At 45.4% G+C, this 16,076-nt stretch overlaps 1 protein-coding gene across 1 annotated transcript in view; it reads right to left on the reverse strand.

Moving 5' to 3' along the window:
• MDN1 (midasin AAA ATPase 1) overlaps positions 1 to 16,076 on the reverse strand; it is a 1,740,009-nt gene that overhangs the window by 319,933 nt on the left and 1,404,000 nt on the right. Inside the window, exons 75-76 of the mRNA XM_069235499.1 lie at positions 3,126 to 3,272; positions 2,285 to 2,417 (exon numbers count right to left, since the gene is read on the reverse strand). Coding sequence (XP_069091600.1) covers positions 2,285 to 2,417; positions 3,126 to 3,272 — 280 coding nt within the window. The remainder of the gene's footprint in view (positions 1 to 2,284; positions 2,418 to 3,125; positions 3,273 to 16,076) is intronic.

Here is a 16,076-nt window from a genome sequence, read left to right on the forward strand (position 1 = left end):
GTCGTTTGTTGACATACCACACCATATTTGTATTGTCAGTCAACATCTGAATGGACTGACCTTCGATGGATGGGAAGAAGGCCTTGAATGTGAGCCAAATTGCCTGAGGTTTCAACCGGTAGATATGAAGAAACTTTTCCACTGGAGACCAGAGGCCTCTGCTCTCCAGATGATCTCCACAAACATGGATGGGTGCATCAGTCACTACCGTAGCCACAGCTGGAGGGCAAGTGAAGAAAACGCTGCATATCAGGTTTGCCTCATTGCCCACTAAGTCACTTCGACAAAATCTCTTGGGAGACGAAGATGGTGCCATATAGGTCTCCTTGTATTTATTTTTTTAACATGTTTATTTAGTGGTATTTCAGATGGTACATTATCTTATTCACAGGATCATAACAGGTTACATGGCTGTGTAATTTCACCTTTCCATGACAACTTTGAAAGTTAACCAGCACTGCTATCGTTTTATATACCCCCACTCTGAGGGTTGTTCCTCGTAGAACTCTGCTTACAAGTGAAGAAACTGTGGTAGGGGTCGTTGGTGGGTCCCCGGTTCATTGCCGTGTATCTGTTGGAGCAGGGTGGTTGATCACCACTACTTTCAGCTCTGGGATCTCAGGTACCCATCCACTCTGAATACTAACTAACAAGCAAAACACACAAGTAGCCCAGGGATCTGATCCGAACTACTTGGCATGTGGGTGTGCCTGAAGTTGCATGGGGTCCATCCGGGGGGTGGAGGTGTGTGTGTTTGGGGGGGGGGAGGTTGGGGGACAGGAGAAGGGGGAGTTGTAACATCTGCTACCCATGTGCTCAACCTAGGGCCTTGTATTGTAGCCACTCTCTGAAGAGGCACCACCGCAGGGCCTTCATAAGCCAACATGTTGGCGCAACCAGGATAATGTAGGACGCTAGCAGACCTAGGAATCTGAGAACCTTTAGATCTGGATGTCTCTTTGCTGGAAGGATGAATTAGTTTCCTGAATGCCAGCAATCCTTTGATGTGGAAGGAAGGAGCAGAACAGGGGTGTCCAGTACCAATCCTATGAGCTAGAGTCACTGAGTAGGCCGCAGGTGAGAGTTGGGCTAGTTGATCGAAAATCCCAGGTCGAACAGCAGGGATACTGTTGATTGTAAATGGCTCAACACCACCTCTTGTGAACTCTCTGATTAGCCAGTCGTCTAGGTATGGAAAGACTGGGATGCCCCACTTTCTAAAATGTGCCGCTACCACTACCATCACCTTTGTGAAGACTTGAGGTGCCGATGTAAAGTCAAATTGTAGTACTGTAAACTGGTAGTGTGCAGAACTCACCACAAACTGGAATTACTTTTGATGCGACTGCAGAATAGGGATGCGGAAGTATGCATCCTGCAGGCCGAGAGACATCATCCAGTCTCCAAAGCCAGTAGAACTTTAGCTAGGGTCAGCATCTTGACCTCTCCTTTTTGAGGAAGATGTTGAGGCCTCTGAGGTCCAGGATCAGCTCACGTCCGCCTATTGAAGTATGATCAGGCACCAGGGAGTGGGGACTTGTTTAAAATGTTGTATAGTTACTGAACTTAGTCAACAACCATTATAAAGTTAATTAGGATTTTTTCACTGCAGAGAAAGACACATGTATACACAATATTTCATGCAATTTATTTGAGTACATTGTTTGGATTAAAGCATAAAATAATTCCCTCTAGAGGTTATTCTGAAAAGTCATCAAGTTGTAACTATTTAGAGCAGACACCCAAAAATCTGAGGTCACATCTTTTGGACCTGTTGAATTTTCACTCCAGAGTATGGGGTTTCAAGCATTAGACTGTCTGTTTTAAAACAAGGATTACAATTAAAGATATTTTAAAATACAAACATTAGCAATCCATATGTCATCTCAATCACAACAGAAAGTATAAACAAATGCAGTAAAGACATCTGAGGAAACCCTTTATCTGTCTACACCAGTGGTTCTCAACCTTTTGACTTCTGTGGAGCCCCACATCATCATGACTGGAACCCGGGGACCCCCACTGAATCATCACTGGAATCTGGGGACCACCTACTCAGTCATTAATGAAAGCTGGGGACGTAATCTGTTAATATTATTTAATTTTCTAAGCAGTCGCGGGCCCGCTGAGGAGGCTTTGCTGACCCCCAGGGGTCCCCAGACCACAGGTTGGGAACCACTGATCTACAGGGTATGCAACAAAGATGCTGACAAAAAAAAATACATTAAAAAAAATATCAGAAAGCACTGCCATTAAAATGCAGAAAAAGAGCTTATTTACATACATGGTCTCAGACTGCTCGGCATCTTTATTGTCACAGATGGACAAGGCACTGCGCAGGTTTAGAGGACGAAGGTAAAGCATCTCTTGAGCATCTTTTGATCGAGCCCAAGTTAGACCTTTTCGATATGACAAACCTAAAAGAAGAAACAGGTTTTTAAATCTTTGCCATAAGTAATGGATATATATTTGTACCTACTCTTGGAGGGAGTAGAAGGAGGAGAAAGTCATGAGGAGTGTTGCACGCACTCGAAGCAGCGTAAGACGGAATCAAGGGTGGAGAATCCCTACCAGTCATAAAAGCAACTGTGGAAGGCCAATGTATAACTAATGTTAAGGATTTAGTGGTCGTTGCTCTATGAAACAGAAAATGACTAATGGCTTGTGTGCATTGCTGGAGCAAACCCTGACTGAATCCATACACTTTCTAATAGTTGTACGTTAACATCTCAGTTATGGTAATAGAAATACTGAGTGTCAAAGTTAAAACTGAGGAAAATTTGCTATGCCTATGTATCTGATACTTTATTGGAGAAGTTGTTTTATGTAATGAGTTCAGCACTTACGTAGCATCAGCACGAGAGTAACAAAACCATTAAGGTGCACAATAACAGTTGGGATTCAAGTATACAAATGGTCTAAATTATTTAAATAGTCATTCACCTGGAGTTTATCTAATATTTAATGAGTTGACAGCCTAAACGTATATAAAGAAGCCCATGTGACTGGTGCCAAGAACCCTTACCTAGCAGACTACATTGTAAATTACAGAAAACTGGACATCAAAATACTATGAATTTATGCACTGAGTAAGAACTGAACTTGAAAGTTTGAACTCATCTTACCAGTTTGTGTAAGCATTTTGAAAAGATCTGAAAGAGCACGCTGTTTATGTACTAGCATGTGTTTGACGTCGGACTTCAGTTTCTCTTTAGCTACCGTTAGGTCTACAGTCATGGCCTGCAGATCATGAACAGATGTTATGACACCACCTGTAAAAAAATAAAATAAAAAAAAGAAGAAAAAGTTGGATAAGAAATCTTAATTTGTTTTGTGTATTAATGTCCATAAATCCTACATGTACATATGGGGAAACATATTTTGTCATTAAATCCTTTTCTGAAAATATAATGGTATTATTTAGTGGCAGAATGCATGCTTATCACGACTACAGGCTACACTAAAACAGATACAGGACTGCTATGTGACATACGCACATGAGGAAAATATTACTTACCTTTGGCAATGCTCTTTCAGAGCAATACTCTATCTAACCAGATTGCTCTAATGGAGAAGCTGGAGATTGGTGAGGAACCAGCAATTAGATAGATCATTACCTGAAGGAAAACGTTACTTGCCTTTTAAGAATCTGTTCGTGCTGTGCAGTGCTGTAAATGTGCATGCTCTGCCTTCTTCTGCCATCTAACTTTGGGCTTGGATGTTTGCAAATTGCCTTTGTTCTAAAAAGTCTTTTGAGCCACAAGGTATGGTGACTCAACCCTTAGCTGGCAATGAGCATGGTCACGGCTCCACTGGTAGATTGTTTTTCAGTCAGTGGGTGCACGTAGTGAAGGAACAGTGTGTAAGACATTTAGATGACATGTGTGAAAATGTACAAAGAAACTACAATTGTGTGGCAACCACTGATTCCCAGGGAGGCAGGTGGGCATATGTAAATCTACAGCACTACACGCTACGAACATATGCTTACAGGTAACTAACATTTTCTCCTCCTTATGGGAAAAACGTGGTCTGACCTAGCAGGCTTTCACGGGCTTTGAGGGTAGAAGATTTGGACACACTTGCCAATCTGCCTAGCTAAGCCATCTTCGGAAACACGACAGACTTTTTAAGGTTTGGCAAAAGCAACAAAGAGCTGTTGAGTTTTGCAGAAGGTTTTGGTTTCATCATCATTGATGTACCCAAGGAAGCGTTTCAAGGGTTTTAGGTGCCTTTTCTGCTACTTAAGTCTGGTTTAGAGAAAAACACAGGGAGCTCAATAGTTTGGTTGAGGTGGAGGAGGGTTGTGGCTTTGGGAAGGAATAATGGGTTCCTTCTAAGGAGTTGACTGTCATTACAGGCCTGAAAGAAAGCCTTGTCAAGACTGAGGGCCAGTAGCTCGCTAATAAATCTTAAAGATGTGATGAAAACAGGGATGACTACCTTCCAAGAAAAGAAAAGAGCATGAGCGTTGAGGTTACAAAGGAGGGCCCATACTTATGTAGTAGGGACTACATTGAGAATCCAGACCAGGGCAAGAGGAGCTCTAAGCGGGCTGACCGTTGAAGGCCCTCCATGAAAGACTTGATGACAGAGATTCTAAACACAGATGAGCTTACCTTGTTTCTCCTATGAGCTGAAATGACAGCCAAGTGAAGGCATACAACAGTCTAATCTAAATTTGACTTATGTAAGTAAAGGAGATAACGGACCCTATACTGAACTGGGTCCAAGTGCTTGGAAAAACAGTTATGGACAAATCTGTTTTACCTTGGCAGCATAACAGATACAAATATAATAGGTCTCTGTGCTTCTTTGAGAATACCCATACATTTTGGGAGAGATTCAGATAAACGAGCTCTAGGACCTCAAAAGCCAAATGGGTAGATTGAGCTGAATGGGGTCCTTGTTTAATCTTGCCTTGCTCATGCATGAGAAGGTCCAGCCTGTTGGAGGGTTTTTTGTGGGGTACTACAGACATCTCTAGAAGGGTCGAGAACCATGGTTGTCTGGCCTATGTGGTAGCCAACAGCATGAGAGTTAGGGAGGTTTGCTGAAGCTTCCAGACCATGTACCGAAGGAGTGGGAGAAAAACAAAAGCATAGGTAAAAATCCCAGACCACTTCATCCATAGAGCATTGCACATGGACTGGTCATATGAAAACTGGAGGTGATGTTTTTGCATAATGAGTAGTACGGGGTGGCAAAGAGATTGATCTCAGGGACCCATCAACAACAAAAGTATGGGAGTAGGGCTTGCAGTTGGAGTTCCCACTTGTGGACTTGTAGCTGTATTCAGCAGAGCAGGTTTGCAAAGTCGTCAAGTACTCCATAAGCAGGTATATCTAATGGTGAATCATCCAATGCCAAATACTCTGCACTAGTGTTGACAAGTGACAATATGGCTTAAGAAGTGAGACTGTAACTGTTGGAAAGCTTGTTCCTTGGTTTGGCTGGGGTAGGTCTGGTCAGTGATTGAGCTGAAGGAAGCCCTTAAGAAGGGCTAATATGAAGGGGCTGGAGAAAGTGTTAGGTGGTGTTTATGGTAAATCCCAACCTGTGTAGGAGGGAGATGGTGGTCTGAGCAACTTATCACTGTTATCAAGATAGGGGAACACATGGATATGCCACACTTCTGAGTAGCTTCGGGCTGGTGGAACCTCCAAATGGAAATACTCTGAACTGATAACGCTGGCCACTTACCATGAAGCGTAGGTAATAGCAACGAGCTGGATGTTTGGGAATGTGAAAGTAGGCATACTTCAGATCGAGAGCAGTCCAAGTCGCCTTGCTGCTTCAGTGGGAGAGTCATATGGAAGTGTTCTGACAGAACGTATCTGTTGAGGGGGCCCGAGGTCCAGTAAGGATCGTAGGGGCCTATCCTTTTTGGGGATGAGAAAGTAGACAATACACCACATTTCTGTGGTGCTGACACAGAACTGCCTCCATAGCACCCTTAAGAATAAGCACCTGAACCTCCTCGAGGAGTGTGCTGATGTTCCAGGCTGAGGGTAGATCTGTGGGTATGGCATGCTTGGTGGGGTTGATGTGAGCCTGAGGCAATACCCACGCTTTACGATGGCGAAAACCCACCGATCAGAGGTGATCTATTTCCAATAGGGAAGCAATCCCTGAAATGTCCCCCTGGTGGGAGTCTTGCTGTTTAGTAGGGGGGTGTTGAGGAAGAAGGGCACATCACTATTTACACATCCATAACCTCTTCAACCTTGCTGGTGGTAGGACTGCTGTCAATAGGACTGCAATCGGTTGGGGGAGGTGGTCTGGGACTGCCTCCACCCTGCTGCCTCCGAAAGCAGCCTCTGGCTGATGGTGTCTGAAGGGCCCAATGGCTTTAGCCGTGCCTGCATCCTTCTTCATTTTCTCTAGCATCTCATCAACATGTGGCCCAAATAGGTTTTCCTCATTGAAGGACAACTTGATGAGATGCTGCTGGATTTCAAGCGTCAAGTCAGAGATGCGCATCCAGGAGCGATGGAGTATTATAATGGAGGTATTAATCCCCCTACACAAAGTGTCAGCTGCATTCAGCTATTCTGCTGTTTTCGTCAGGCAGTGACTCTTTTTCATCCTTTTTCTCTTGAACCGTCAAGTTTGAGTTCTTGGGGTTAGGAGTGCCACCTAAATACTCAATTTAGGAGTTAATGATAAGGAAAGTGACAGGTGGCAGCCAATGGGTTGCCTACCTTTAGGGTGACTACATCCTCTATATGACCACTTCAGCTGGGAAGTGGGAATAACCCTTACCCTAGAATGTTAATTCCATCCAGTTATAGTAGCAGTCTTCTATCAGGTTGATTGAGCCCATAGGCCACCAGTAATCTCCTGCTTGGCAAAGGTCCAGCATAACTTGATACTAAGTACAATCCATTGTGATAAGATACATTTTGCACAGCCTTCCCTTCATTTGCCCCGTGAATCCTTAAAATAAGTAAGTGTTCTGCAGTTCCTACTTTGTTAACAGGACTGTGTGTTTATGACAGTATCACTGCAGAGTGTGGGAGACTTGAGTGCAACCCTCACCATTGGTAACTGTCAGACAAATTTCTGCCTAGCTCACAGTATCCAACCCACAAATCCAAACCCACTGGGTAAAGTGTTAATTATGGCAAGCTGAACATGACACTCCAACTTCCTGGGGAAGCCATGGAAACAGATCGTTCCCCTCAGCTACTCATGCATAACAAGGCGAGACACAAGGTGTGAGGTAAGTTTTCAATACATTTATTGAAAACGCGATGTGGAACGAAAAGCATTTACTGCGACAATTAGGCATATGAAACAAAGGAAGGTGATCACCATTACAATCAGGGTAAAGACGGTAAACAACCCCACCATGATGTATGTAGTTCTAGAAGTTCTAAATATTCTAGAGATTTTAGATATTCCTAACTAACCGTATGTCTTAGCCTGAGAGCATAGTGGTTACAATCCTGTCTGGCCCAATCTAAGCGATTCGCTCCATTCCCATACCTAGATAGAACATCAGGAGTAGACCCTTTGTGTAGATGGCAATCCTCTCAGGGAGCTGGAAGATCAGCACTAGCAAACTGCCTTTCGTGCAGTATGCGTCCTAGGATGGTCATGACCTCAATGCCCTCTACTCTTCCCTCCTTGTGTCAATGTACAGTTTATATAATAACATAAGCCACATTGGGACCACAGTTCTGATGTAAATTTGTGTCTTGGAGATAGAAGCTGGCTCCTGGACTGGAAACAAAAGTTAGCATATCGTGTACCGTGCCTCACAGCCTTGGACAGAGAGTACAGATTACATACATAATGCAAAGGCTGATTAAGGAGAAGCAAGTTCCTTACTTTCCTGGAAAAAAAAAGTACACTGATAAAGCGTGTAAAAGCCTTCCCTAAAAGCAATATTGCTAACATGAATAAAATGTGAATAAAACGTTAATAAAAGCACAAACTGAAGAACTAAACTAAAACAGTGGTGGCCAACCCAGGTACTAAAAAGGGTTCTCACAACGTAAGCTGTCCACTTGGCACTCCTTAGTCCTATAAATCTAGAAACTAAAGGACAACTTAAGTTACAGCTGGTGCAGTCTTGTGTCCGCCTCGGAAGGATGTGGCAGAAAAAAAACAAATGCAGGGAGCATGATGGACTGCCCCACATGGAAGGGTGCCATCACTATAGGAAGAAAGGATGTCTTACTCTTAAACACCACCAATTTACTTAGAAAGGTAGTGGCATATGGCAATTGCCGAGAAAGCTCCTGTAGCTCACTGATGCCACACAATCGCAACAAGGAAAAGTGTTTTAAAATCAATAACCTAGGAGAACTGTGCATGGGCTTAAAACATGTGCCCATCAAAAACGTGAGGACCAAATAAAGATACCCTTGCAGCATAATAAAAGGCATAGATGGAAAATGTATGTAAATAAGCCCTTTCAATAAATGTGACAGGGTGATTCTAAATAAAGAAGGCTGATCAGGCAGATGTAGAAACAGATCCTAACTAAGCTTTAACAGTGCTCAAAGCAATACCCTGGCTGGTAAGAGAGAAAACAAACATGGGCTGAAGATGGGATTTTAATTTGTTGAAGTAGAACCCTGAGTCAACAGCACAGAAATTGTTATTCGCAGCTGGTCCGTGATTAGCTGAGGTGATGTTGGCTTCAAGAGCCAGTGATTGAGGTGCAGGAATGCATGTATCCCTGATCGGCACAACTGGGCTGTGACAACCAGCATTACCCTTGAGAACATCTGGTAGACCAAGGCGCGGTCAAAGGGCAGGATGGTCAATTAGTAATGCTCTATCCCAATCATGAAGCAGAGAAGACACCTGTGAGACTGTAGGATCGGCACATGAAAGTCCTGCATGACTACGGACACTCTTCCAACTTCTGGGATTCAAGGGTAACAGAACCTATACCAGCCTCAGCATTTTGAATATTTCCTTCCTTAGGAAGGTATTCAGAAGTCTTAGTTCTAACATCGCCCTCAACCCCCATCTTTTTGGGAAATAGGAAGTACTGGGGTAACATCCTGTGCCACTTTCTGTCATGGGTGCCACCTCAATAGCACCCTTGGTAAGAAGAAAGTTATACTTAATTGAAAAAGGATGGAGGCATGTGCTACTTACGTCTTAAAGAAACAACTGGAGAAATGTTGGGGAAGGCATACACAAAAAGAAGAGCAAAAAAGTGATGCAGATTGAGTCCCACGTCTGCTATCGGGTTGCACTGGGTCAGTGGTGCAGGAAGACCACCAACAAGCCTTGGCAAATGCAGAAGAAAAATAAGTGTTGCAAGGCTGAAGAGGACCACAAGGCGCAGGGGACTCGACCCAAAGAGGGGAGTCCAGGGGTGACCCTCAGCAGTCGGGAGGATGCAGCCCCACTGACAACCCACTAGCCGCAGGCACAGAAAGTTCCACTAAGGCCCACTCAGCACATCTGAAGAGGAGTCCCACGTTGGTGGGGCAGCAGTCAGGAGTTTTTGCTTGGCAGGAATAAGTGCTGGGGGCTGGGGCTACACAAAGCCTGAAGACTCCTTATAGCAGGAGCAAACAAAGGCTTGGTAGCTGCAGCTCCGGAGGGATGCTCCCAGGGGCCTCTGCTCATCTTGAATTCAAGACGCCCAGAGCTGGAGGAGCTCTGGGCACCAGGGGAGTGGCCATTCCCCTTTCCTGTGTCCAGTTTTGCCCAGATCAAGTCTATCAGTATGATGCATGTGAAGAAGCTAGTCAAACTCCTTATCATGACACACCGATTTAAGGCCTTGGATGGCATTCGAGTCTGAGCAAAATAATACCTCCAGTCGCTAATACTATTGTAACTGAGGCAGGGGACAACAGGAGAGTCATCCAAAACTACAGGCTGTGCTTTTGTAATCTCATACTGTAATAGGGGACTAGACTGAGCGGAACTCAACTCTGAATCAGACATAAGAACTGGATGAACCAGCACAGACAGATGGAGACAACTGGAGGGGATTGTGACAGAGGCATGAAGGTGCGGCCAGAGTTGGAGTGAGATCAAACATGGTCAAATGCCACCAAGGAAGGACTCATTGGCTGGAATCTGAATGGATCCCACAACGGACCCTTTCTCGCAGGCTGCAGTGGCAGGCCTGCAGATACACTTTGCATGGGCTCCCTCTGGGTGGCATCATACATGCTGCACCCCATGGGGAGACGATGGGTATATAGTGCATAAATGTTTTGCTGATCGACTATGCCCATCTCTTTGTTGATGTTGACCTCCTTGAGGAAATTGTGTAGCAAGTAAATCTGCGTGCAGAACAATATCTGAGGGAGCATCGTAGCAGTCAAGGGCCTCATTCTAGGGCATACCGATGGACTCCCACTTCTCTTGAGGAGTGGGAGACATTCCTAATGGTCTACTCGCATGGTTTGGGAAACATCAATCTTTGCACCATACATAAGCAGAGATCGTTTTTGCTACTGCGGCGTATGCTGTGTTTCAGTAACAATTCTGCTGCATTTCCCGGGGCCATCAAGACCATGACAATTTGTTCAATTTTTTGCCTTTCGTGGAACATTTGCATCTCAGGTTTCTAGAGATTTACACTCCTGGAAAGAATATAGCCATTGATGAGTCCCTGATCCTATACAAAGAGCGGCTACTGTTCATGCAGTACATTGCATGCATAAGAGCTTGCTATGGTATCAAGTTGTACATGCTGTGTGAGAGCTCTACTGGCTATGTATACAGCTTGAGAGTGAGCTCAGGGAAGGACTCCACTCTAAACCCCGTAGGTTGCCCTCCCACGCTAAGCCACAGAAAAGACTTGAGAATTATAGTCTTTATATTGACAACTTCTGTACGGAAGAAGAGCTGTTCAATGACCAGTACAAAGCTGGCACTGTGGCTTGCGGTACGATTTGTTGTCACCGCAAAGGATTCCAGCATGAGTTTATTTGGTAGAAGATCCATAAATCCCAGATTACTGTGTTGTGTTCCAACAAACTGATCTCCGTCAAGTTCTCCGATAGGCGTGATGTGTACGTCCTCACTACAATATAAGAAACTGCTTACTCACCTGATTCAGATGCTAAACAATGAGTACAATGTTTATCTTCAGACCACCACGGGAAGACCCATGTCTTTCCTTAACTTTTTATTTGACCATCACTGAAAGTCTTACTGCTACAGAAGCAGCAGCCTCCACTTCCTATGCTGTGAAAGAGGTGGCAAGGCTGTAGGTCTGACACTTCGAAAACTGCATTCCTGCACCAGCTAGAAAGACTCAACCATGTCGTCTTTGCAGTCTGGTCGAAGCAAGGAAAGAGGCAGACGACAAGTTGCTATTGTCCCCAGTGCCCATCTCAGACAGCCCTTTGAACTACGTGCTTTATGTTGTACAATACAAAAGTGAAGTATTAGGAAACTGACTAGGTGGAGCTTACTTAACATTTACCTTTCAACGGTTGTGCATAGATACATAACTTTTATGGGCTACTACTTCACTAGGCAACCACCGTAGAAAATGTTTTCTTCTACTTGAGGAAATCATGGACTTGCTAGAACATGGCAGGTGTTCTGTAACTAACAAATGCATTACACTAACCATCCTGCACATAAAGGTAGACAGAACATAAGCTACGTTTTCACAGAGTATCCTAATTGTCTAAAATGTTAAGTCTGGAGTAGTTTTTGAAGTGCAGTTTAGAGACCTTAGGCATTTTTACCCAGCATTTATGCCTTAGTCGAAAAAGTAGATATGTTCACTCAGATTGAGGACTGGCAGCCTTGCAAAGCAGCCTCAGATACCCACAACTGCATCCACAAAGTGGAAGGAGGTTGATTTAGGACATTGAGGCCCTCATTCCAAGTTTGGAGGGCGGCGGTTGCCGCCCGCCAAACTTACCCCGCCAATTGGCCGCTCCGCAGTCAGAAGACCGCGGAGGCCATTCTGACTTTCCTGCTGGGCCGGCGGGCGCCCGCCAAGGGAGCGCCCGCCGGCCCAGCGGGAAAGGCCCTGCAACACAGAAGCCGGCTCCGAATGGAGCCGGCGGTGTTGCAGGGGTGCGACGGGTGCAGTTACACCCGTCGCGATTTTCACTGTCTGCAATGCAGACAGTGAAAATCATGCAGGGGCCCTGTTAGGGGGCCCCTGCACTGCCCATGCCACTGGCATGGGCAGTGCAGGGGCCCCCAGGGGCCCCACGACACCCATTCCCGCCATCCTGTTCCTGGCGGTCAAAACCGCCAGAAACAGGCTGGCGGGAAGGGGGTCGGAATCTTCATGGCGGCGCTGCTTGCAGCGCCGCCATGGAGGTTCAGCCCAGCCAGGGGAAATCCGGCGGGAAACCGCCGGATCCCCTTTTCTGACCGCGGCTTTACCGCCACGGTCAGAATGGGCAGGAAAGCACCACCAGCCTGTTGGCGGTGCTTTCCGTCGTTCACGGCCCTGGCGGGTTTTACCGCCAGGGTCGGAATGACCCCCTGAGTGCGCTGAAGGTGAATGGAAAGCACTTTTTCTTTACAGGTACCGAGTAATGGGAGACATTAGTAAAGGTTCACTTGGCAAGTATATGAGATTAGTCAGAATTCTGAAGGGAATAGAAGCATGAACAGGTAGGAAACGTTTAGGCTAAGTGTGCTTTGAACGGAATATCGCATAGGTAGAAGGCAGATAGTCAGGGTAGTAGAGATACACACACCATCACTTCATCTTCACAAACGGACTCAACACCATTGACGCCACATTCACCCGGATACTGAATTACTCCCTCACTCAACTAAGCAGATGGCTCCAGACCATGCAGGACGCAACAGCCAGCCTCAACATCTCACCACGCACACACCCTGCACCTCAAAACCACCTCAGGTGTCAGAAACCTTCGCTCAGCCGGACTCATATTCACACACATTCCATGCATAGGCAGCACCGGAAGAGACAGTGGGTGACTTATCCTATCTTGTTCCGAAAGGCTGGAATGATCTGCCCCTACACATCTGTACAGCTTTTAAAATTATTGCAGTTTACACAAAGCTGAACACTTGGCTCTTCAACAAAGTGAGTCCATGCATCAGCCCTGACAGCTCCCACGTTGGAGAGAAGATACTCTCCCGGGTGATGCTGCTCTTTACAAAGACAATACATTACAGAGAACTTTGAAACCAAGGCTACACTCATGGGTGACGTGTGTCCTACTTGCCATGTCAATTCTCGGTCAGAACACAGCAGATGTTAAGTCTGTCATATGGTAAGTTCACTACAGTCAGAGTAATGCACATAACAGTGGACAAGACGTACAAGTGACTTACCTTTTGCAACAAAATATCTTGTAGAGACATATTCTAGTTGCAGATTCCTTTCCTTTGAATTTTCCCCGAGGTGTCAGACTGGATCCAGAGAATTTTTTCTCTAAGCAATACCCTTGCATGTCGGTAGGTGGCATCTGTGGACTCTGCGGGCATCGTAGTCGCTGTGATGACGTTGGGAGTAGTATATAGAAGCTGCCTCAGCAGAGTGACGTCAGTTTCTTTTAATGACTTTCCAGGCCAAAGCACAGAGCTGCAAAGAACACTCAGATTGGTGCGCCAGAGCGAAGGACCTGAAGGGGAATCCCTGTCCCTAGAAATCAGTGCGCAAGCGGGGAGCATGGGTGGGTCGGTAAGGAATCTGCAACTAGAATATGGCTCTAGCAGATATTTCATTACCAAAGGTAAGTAACTTCTACATATGATAGAGACTTCTAGTTGTAGATTCCTTACCTTAGAATAGATACCCAAGCAATGCCATCCTTGGAGATGGGCTGCGAACCAAGATCATACTAGAAAGTCCTGCAGGACCAAATGATCAAAGAAGCCGTCTCAACTGACCTGACTGTCCAGGCAGTAATGTTTAGCAAACGTATGCAGGGATGCCCACGTAGCCGCCTGGCAGTTATCTAGTACAGAAACTTTGCGTGCTAACGTGCTGGAAGCAGCAGCTGCTCTGGTGGAATAAGCATGCAAACCCTCAGCCACTTGCTTCTTGGCCAAAGTGTAGTACATCATATTGCAAAGAAGTACCCATCGAGAGATGGTACGTTTTTGCACAGCCTTCCCTTTCTTCGCACCCACATACTCAACAGAGTTGATCGTCCACCCAGAAATCTTTAGTATGATTTAGATAGAACGCCTACGCTCTTTTTCGGTCCAGGCGCTGGAGTTTCTCCTCATGGGAAGGATGTGGGGGTGCGTAAAAAGTAGGCAGGGTGATGGACTGGCTTACATGAAAAGTTGAAACAACCTTGGGAAGGAAGGAAGCCTTAGTGCACAACACCACTTTGTCAGGGTGCACAGACAAGAATGGAGGCTTTGAAGAAAGAGCTTGAAGCTCACTCACTCTGCGAGCAGAAGTGATGGCAACCAGAAAGACAGTATTGAAAGTGAGGAGCCGTAAAGGGCAATTGTGCAATGGCTCAAAGGGAGTACACATTAAGTAAGTAAGGACAAGATTGAGGTCCCACTGAGGCATGATAAATGGAGTGGGAGGAAATAAATGGGTTAGACCTTTAAGGAATCTATTGACAATAGGAGATTTAAAGACTGAGGGGCGAAATGGCAAATAAATACCCTTTAAGGGTGCCCAAAGCAGAGTCCTGCTGGGCCAAAGAAAGAATGAACAAAAGAACCTCAGATAGAAGAACAGAGAGGGAATCAGATTTGTTGGTACACCATGTCACAAATGTATGCCAACAACAGGCGTAGACGGATATGTTTAACGCCTCAATATCCAGAGGTCTGGTTCCGGATCAATGGAAGCATGCTGTGGTTAAACCATTATTAAAGAAGGCTTCCCTAGATATGGCAGATTTAACGAACTACAGACCGATATCCCTATCACCGAATACGGCCAAAATTCTAGATAAGCATATTAATATCCAACTTTCCACCTTTCTGGAAACACACAACTGTCTCCATCCCACACAAACGGGCTTTAGACCCCGGCATAGTACAGAAACTGCACTGATTGCAATTATGGAAGAGGCAAGGAAAGCCATGGATTTTGGCCAGACAACTGCAGTCATACTTTTGGATTTGAGTGCAGCTTTTGACATCGTTGACCATCAAGGGCTGAGGATAAGGATGTGGAACACTGGAATAGAGGGGCAAGCTCATGCATGTCTGACCTCCTTTATGGAGGGTAGAACTTTCCAGGTCCTTGATTGATCTTATTATTCAGATAAGCTCTATTCCAGCTGCGGTGTTCCCCAGGGTTCGTCGCTTAGCCCCATGCTTTTCAATATATCTATATGGCTCCCCTGGCGTACTTAATTGAATCTTTTGGCCTATCTATGGTGTCTTATGTGGACGCCACCCAATTGGTGGTGTCCTTTGCAGATAACACCAATTCGGAGGGCTCCTCATTGACTTTTTGTCTACAGGCTGTTACAGGTTGGATGAAGGACAGCAGACTTCAACTTAATGGGGACAAGACTGAACTGATGATCCTGGGATATGACCCAGGCCCGAATAAGTCACTCAAGTGCCCTAGTGCTTTAGCTGACTTCCCACCCACGAAGAAATGCATTAAGAGCTTAGGGATATTGCTGGATCCCTGGCTAACTTTGGATCAGCATGCCAAGCATATATCGGCTTCTTGATTTGGCATGATGAGACTTTTGAGGAAGGTATTTACAATCCTTCCCGTTTTGGCAAAACGACTCATCATCCAAGCCACCATTCTTTCGAGACTTGACTATTGTAATGGTATATTTCTTGGCTCTTCACTTTATGTGATCAAGAAGCTGCAGCGTGTACAAAATGCAGCTGCACGCCTTCTGTTAGATATTCCTAGATATGTATCGGAAAAACCAGCATTAGTCTCCCTGCATTGGTTGCCAGTCGAACAAAGGATCAAATTTAAAGCTTTATGCTGTATTCACAGGTCCTTACACAACTGTGGGCCACCGATCTTAAGAGCCCTCGCATCTTTCTATAGGCTGAATAGGATGCTCAGATCGACCTCTTTAGCTTTGGCCTCCCTACCTAGATTTAAAAAAGTTAGATGGGGTGGGGCCATGTTGTCCTATATGGGGGGCCAAACTGGAATTCTCTTCTTCTTAGGCTTCGGCTTATAA

Source organism: Pleurodeles waltl, chromosome 5 (genome assembly GCF_031143425.1).
Source record: "Pleurodeles waltl isolate 20211129_DDA chromosome 5, aPleWal1.hap1.20221129, whole genome shotgun sequence".
In the NCBI taxonomy this organism is placed as follows: domain Eukaryota; kingdom Metazoa; phylum Chordata; class Amphibia; order Caudata; family Salamandridae; genus Pleurodeles; species Pleurodeles waltl.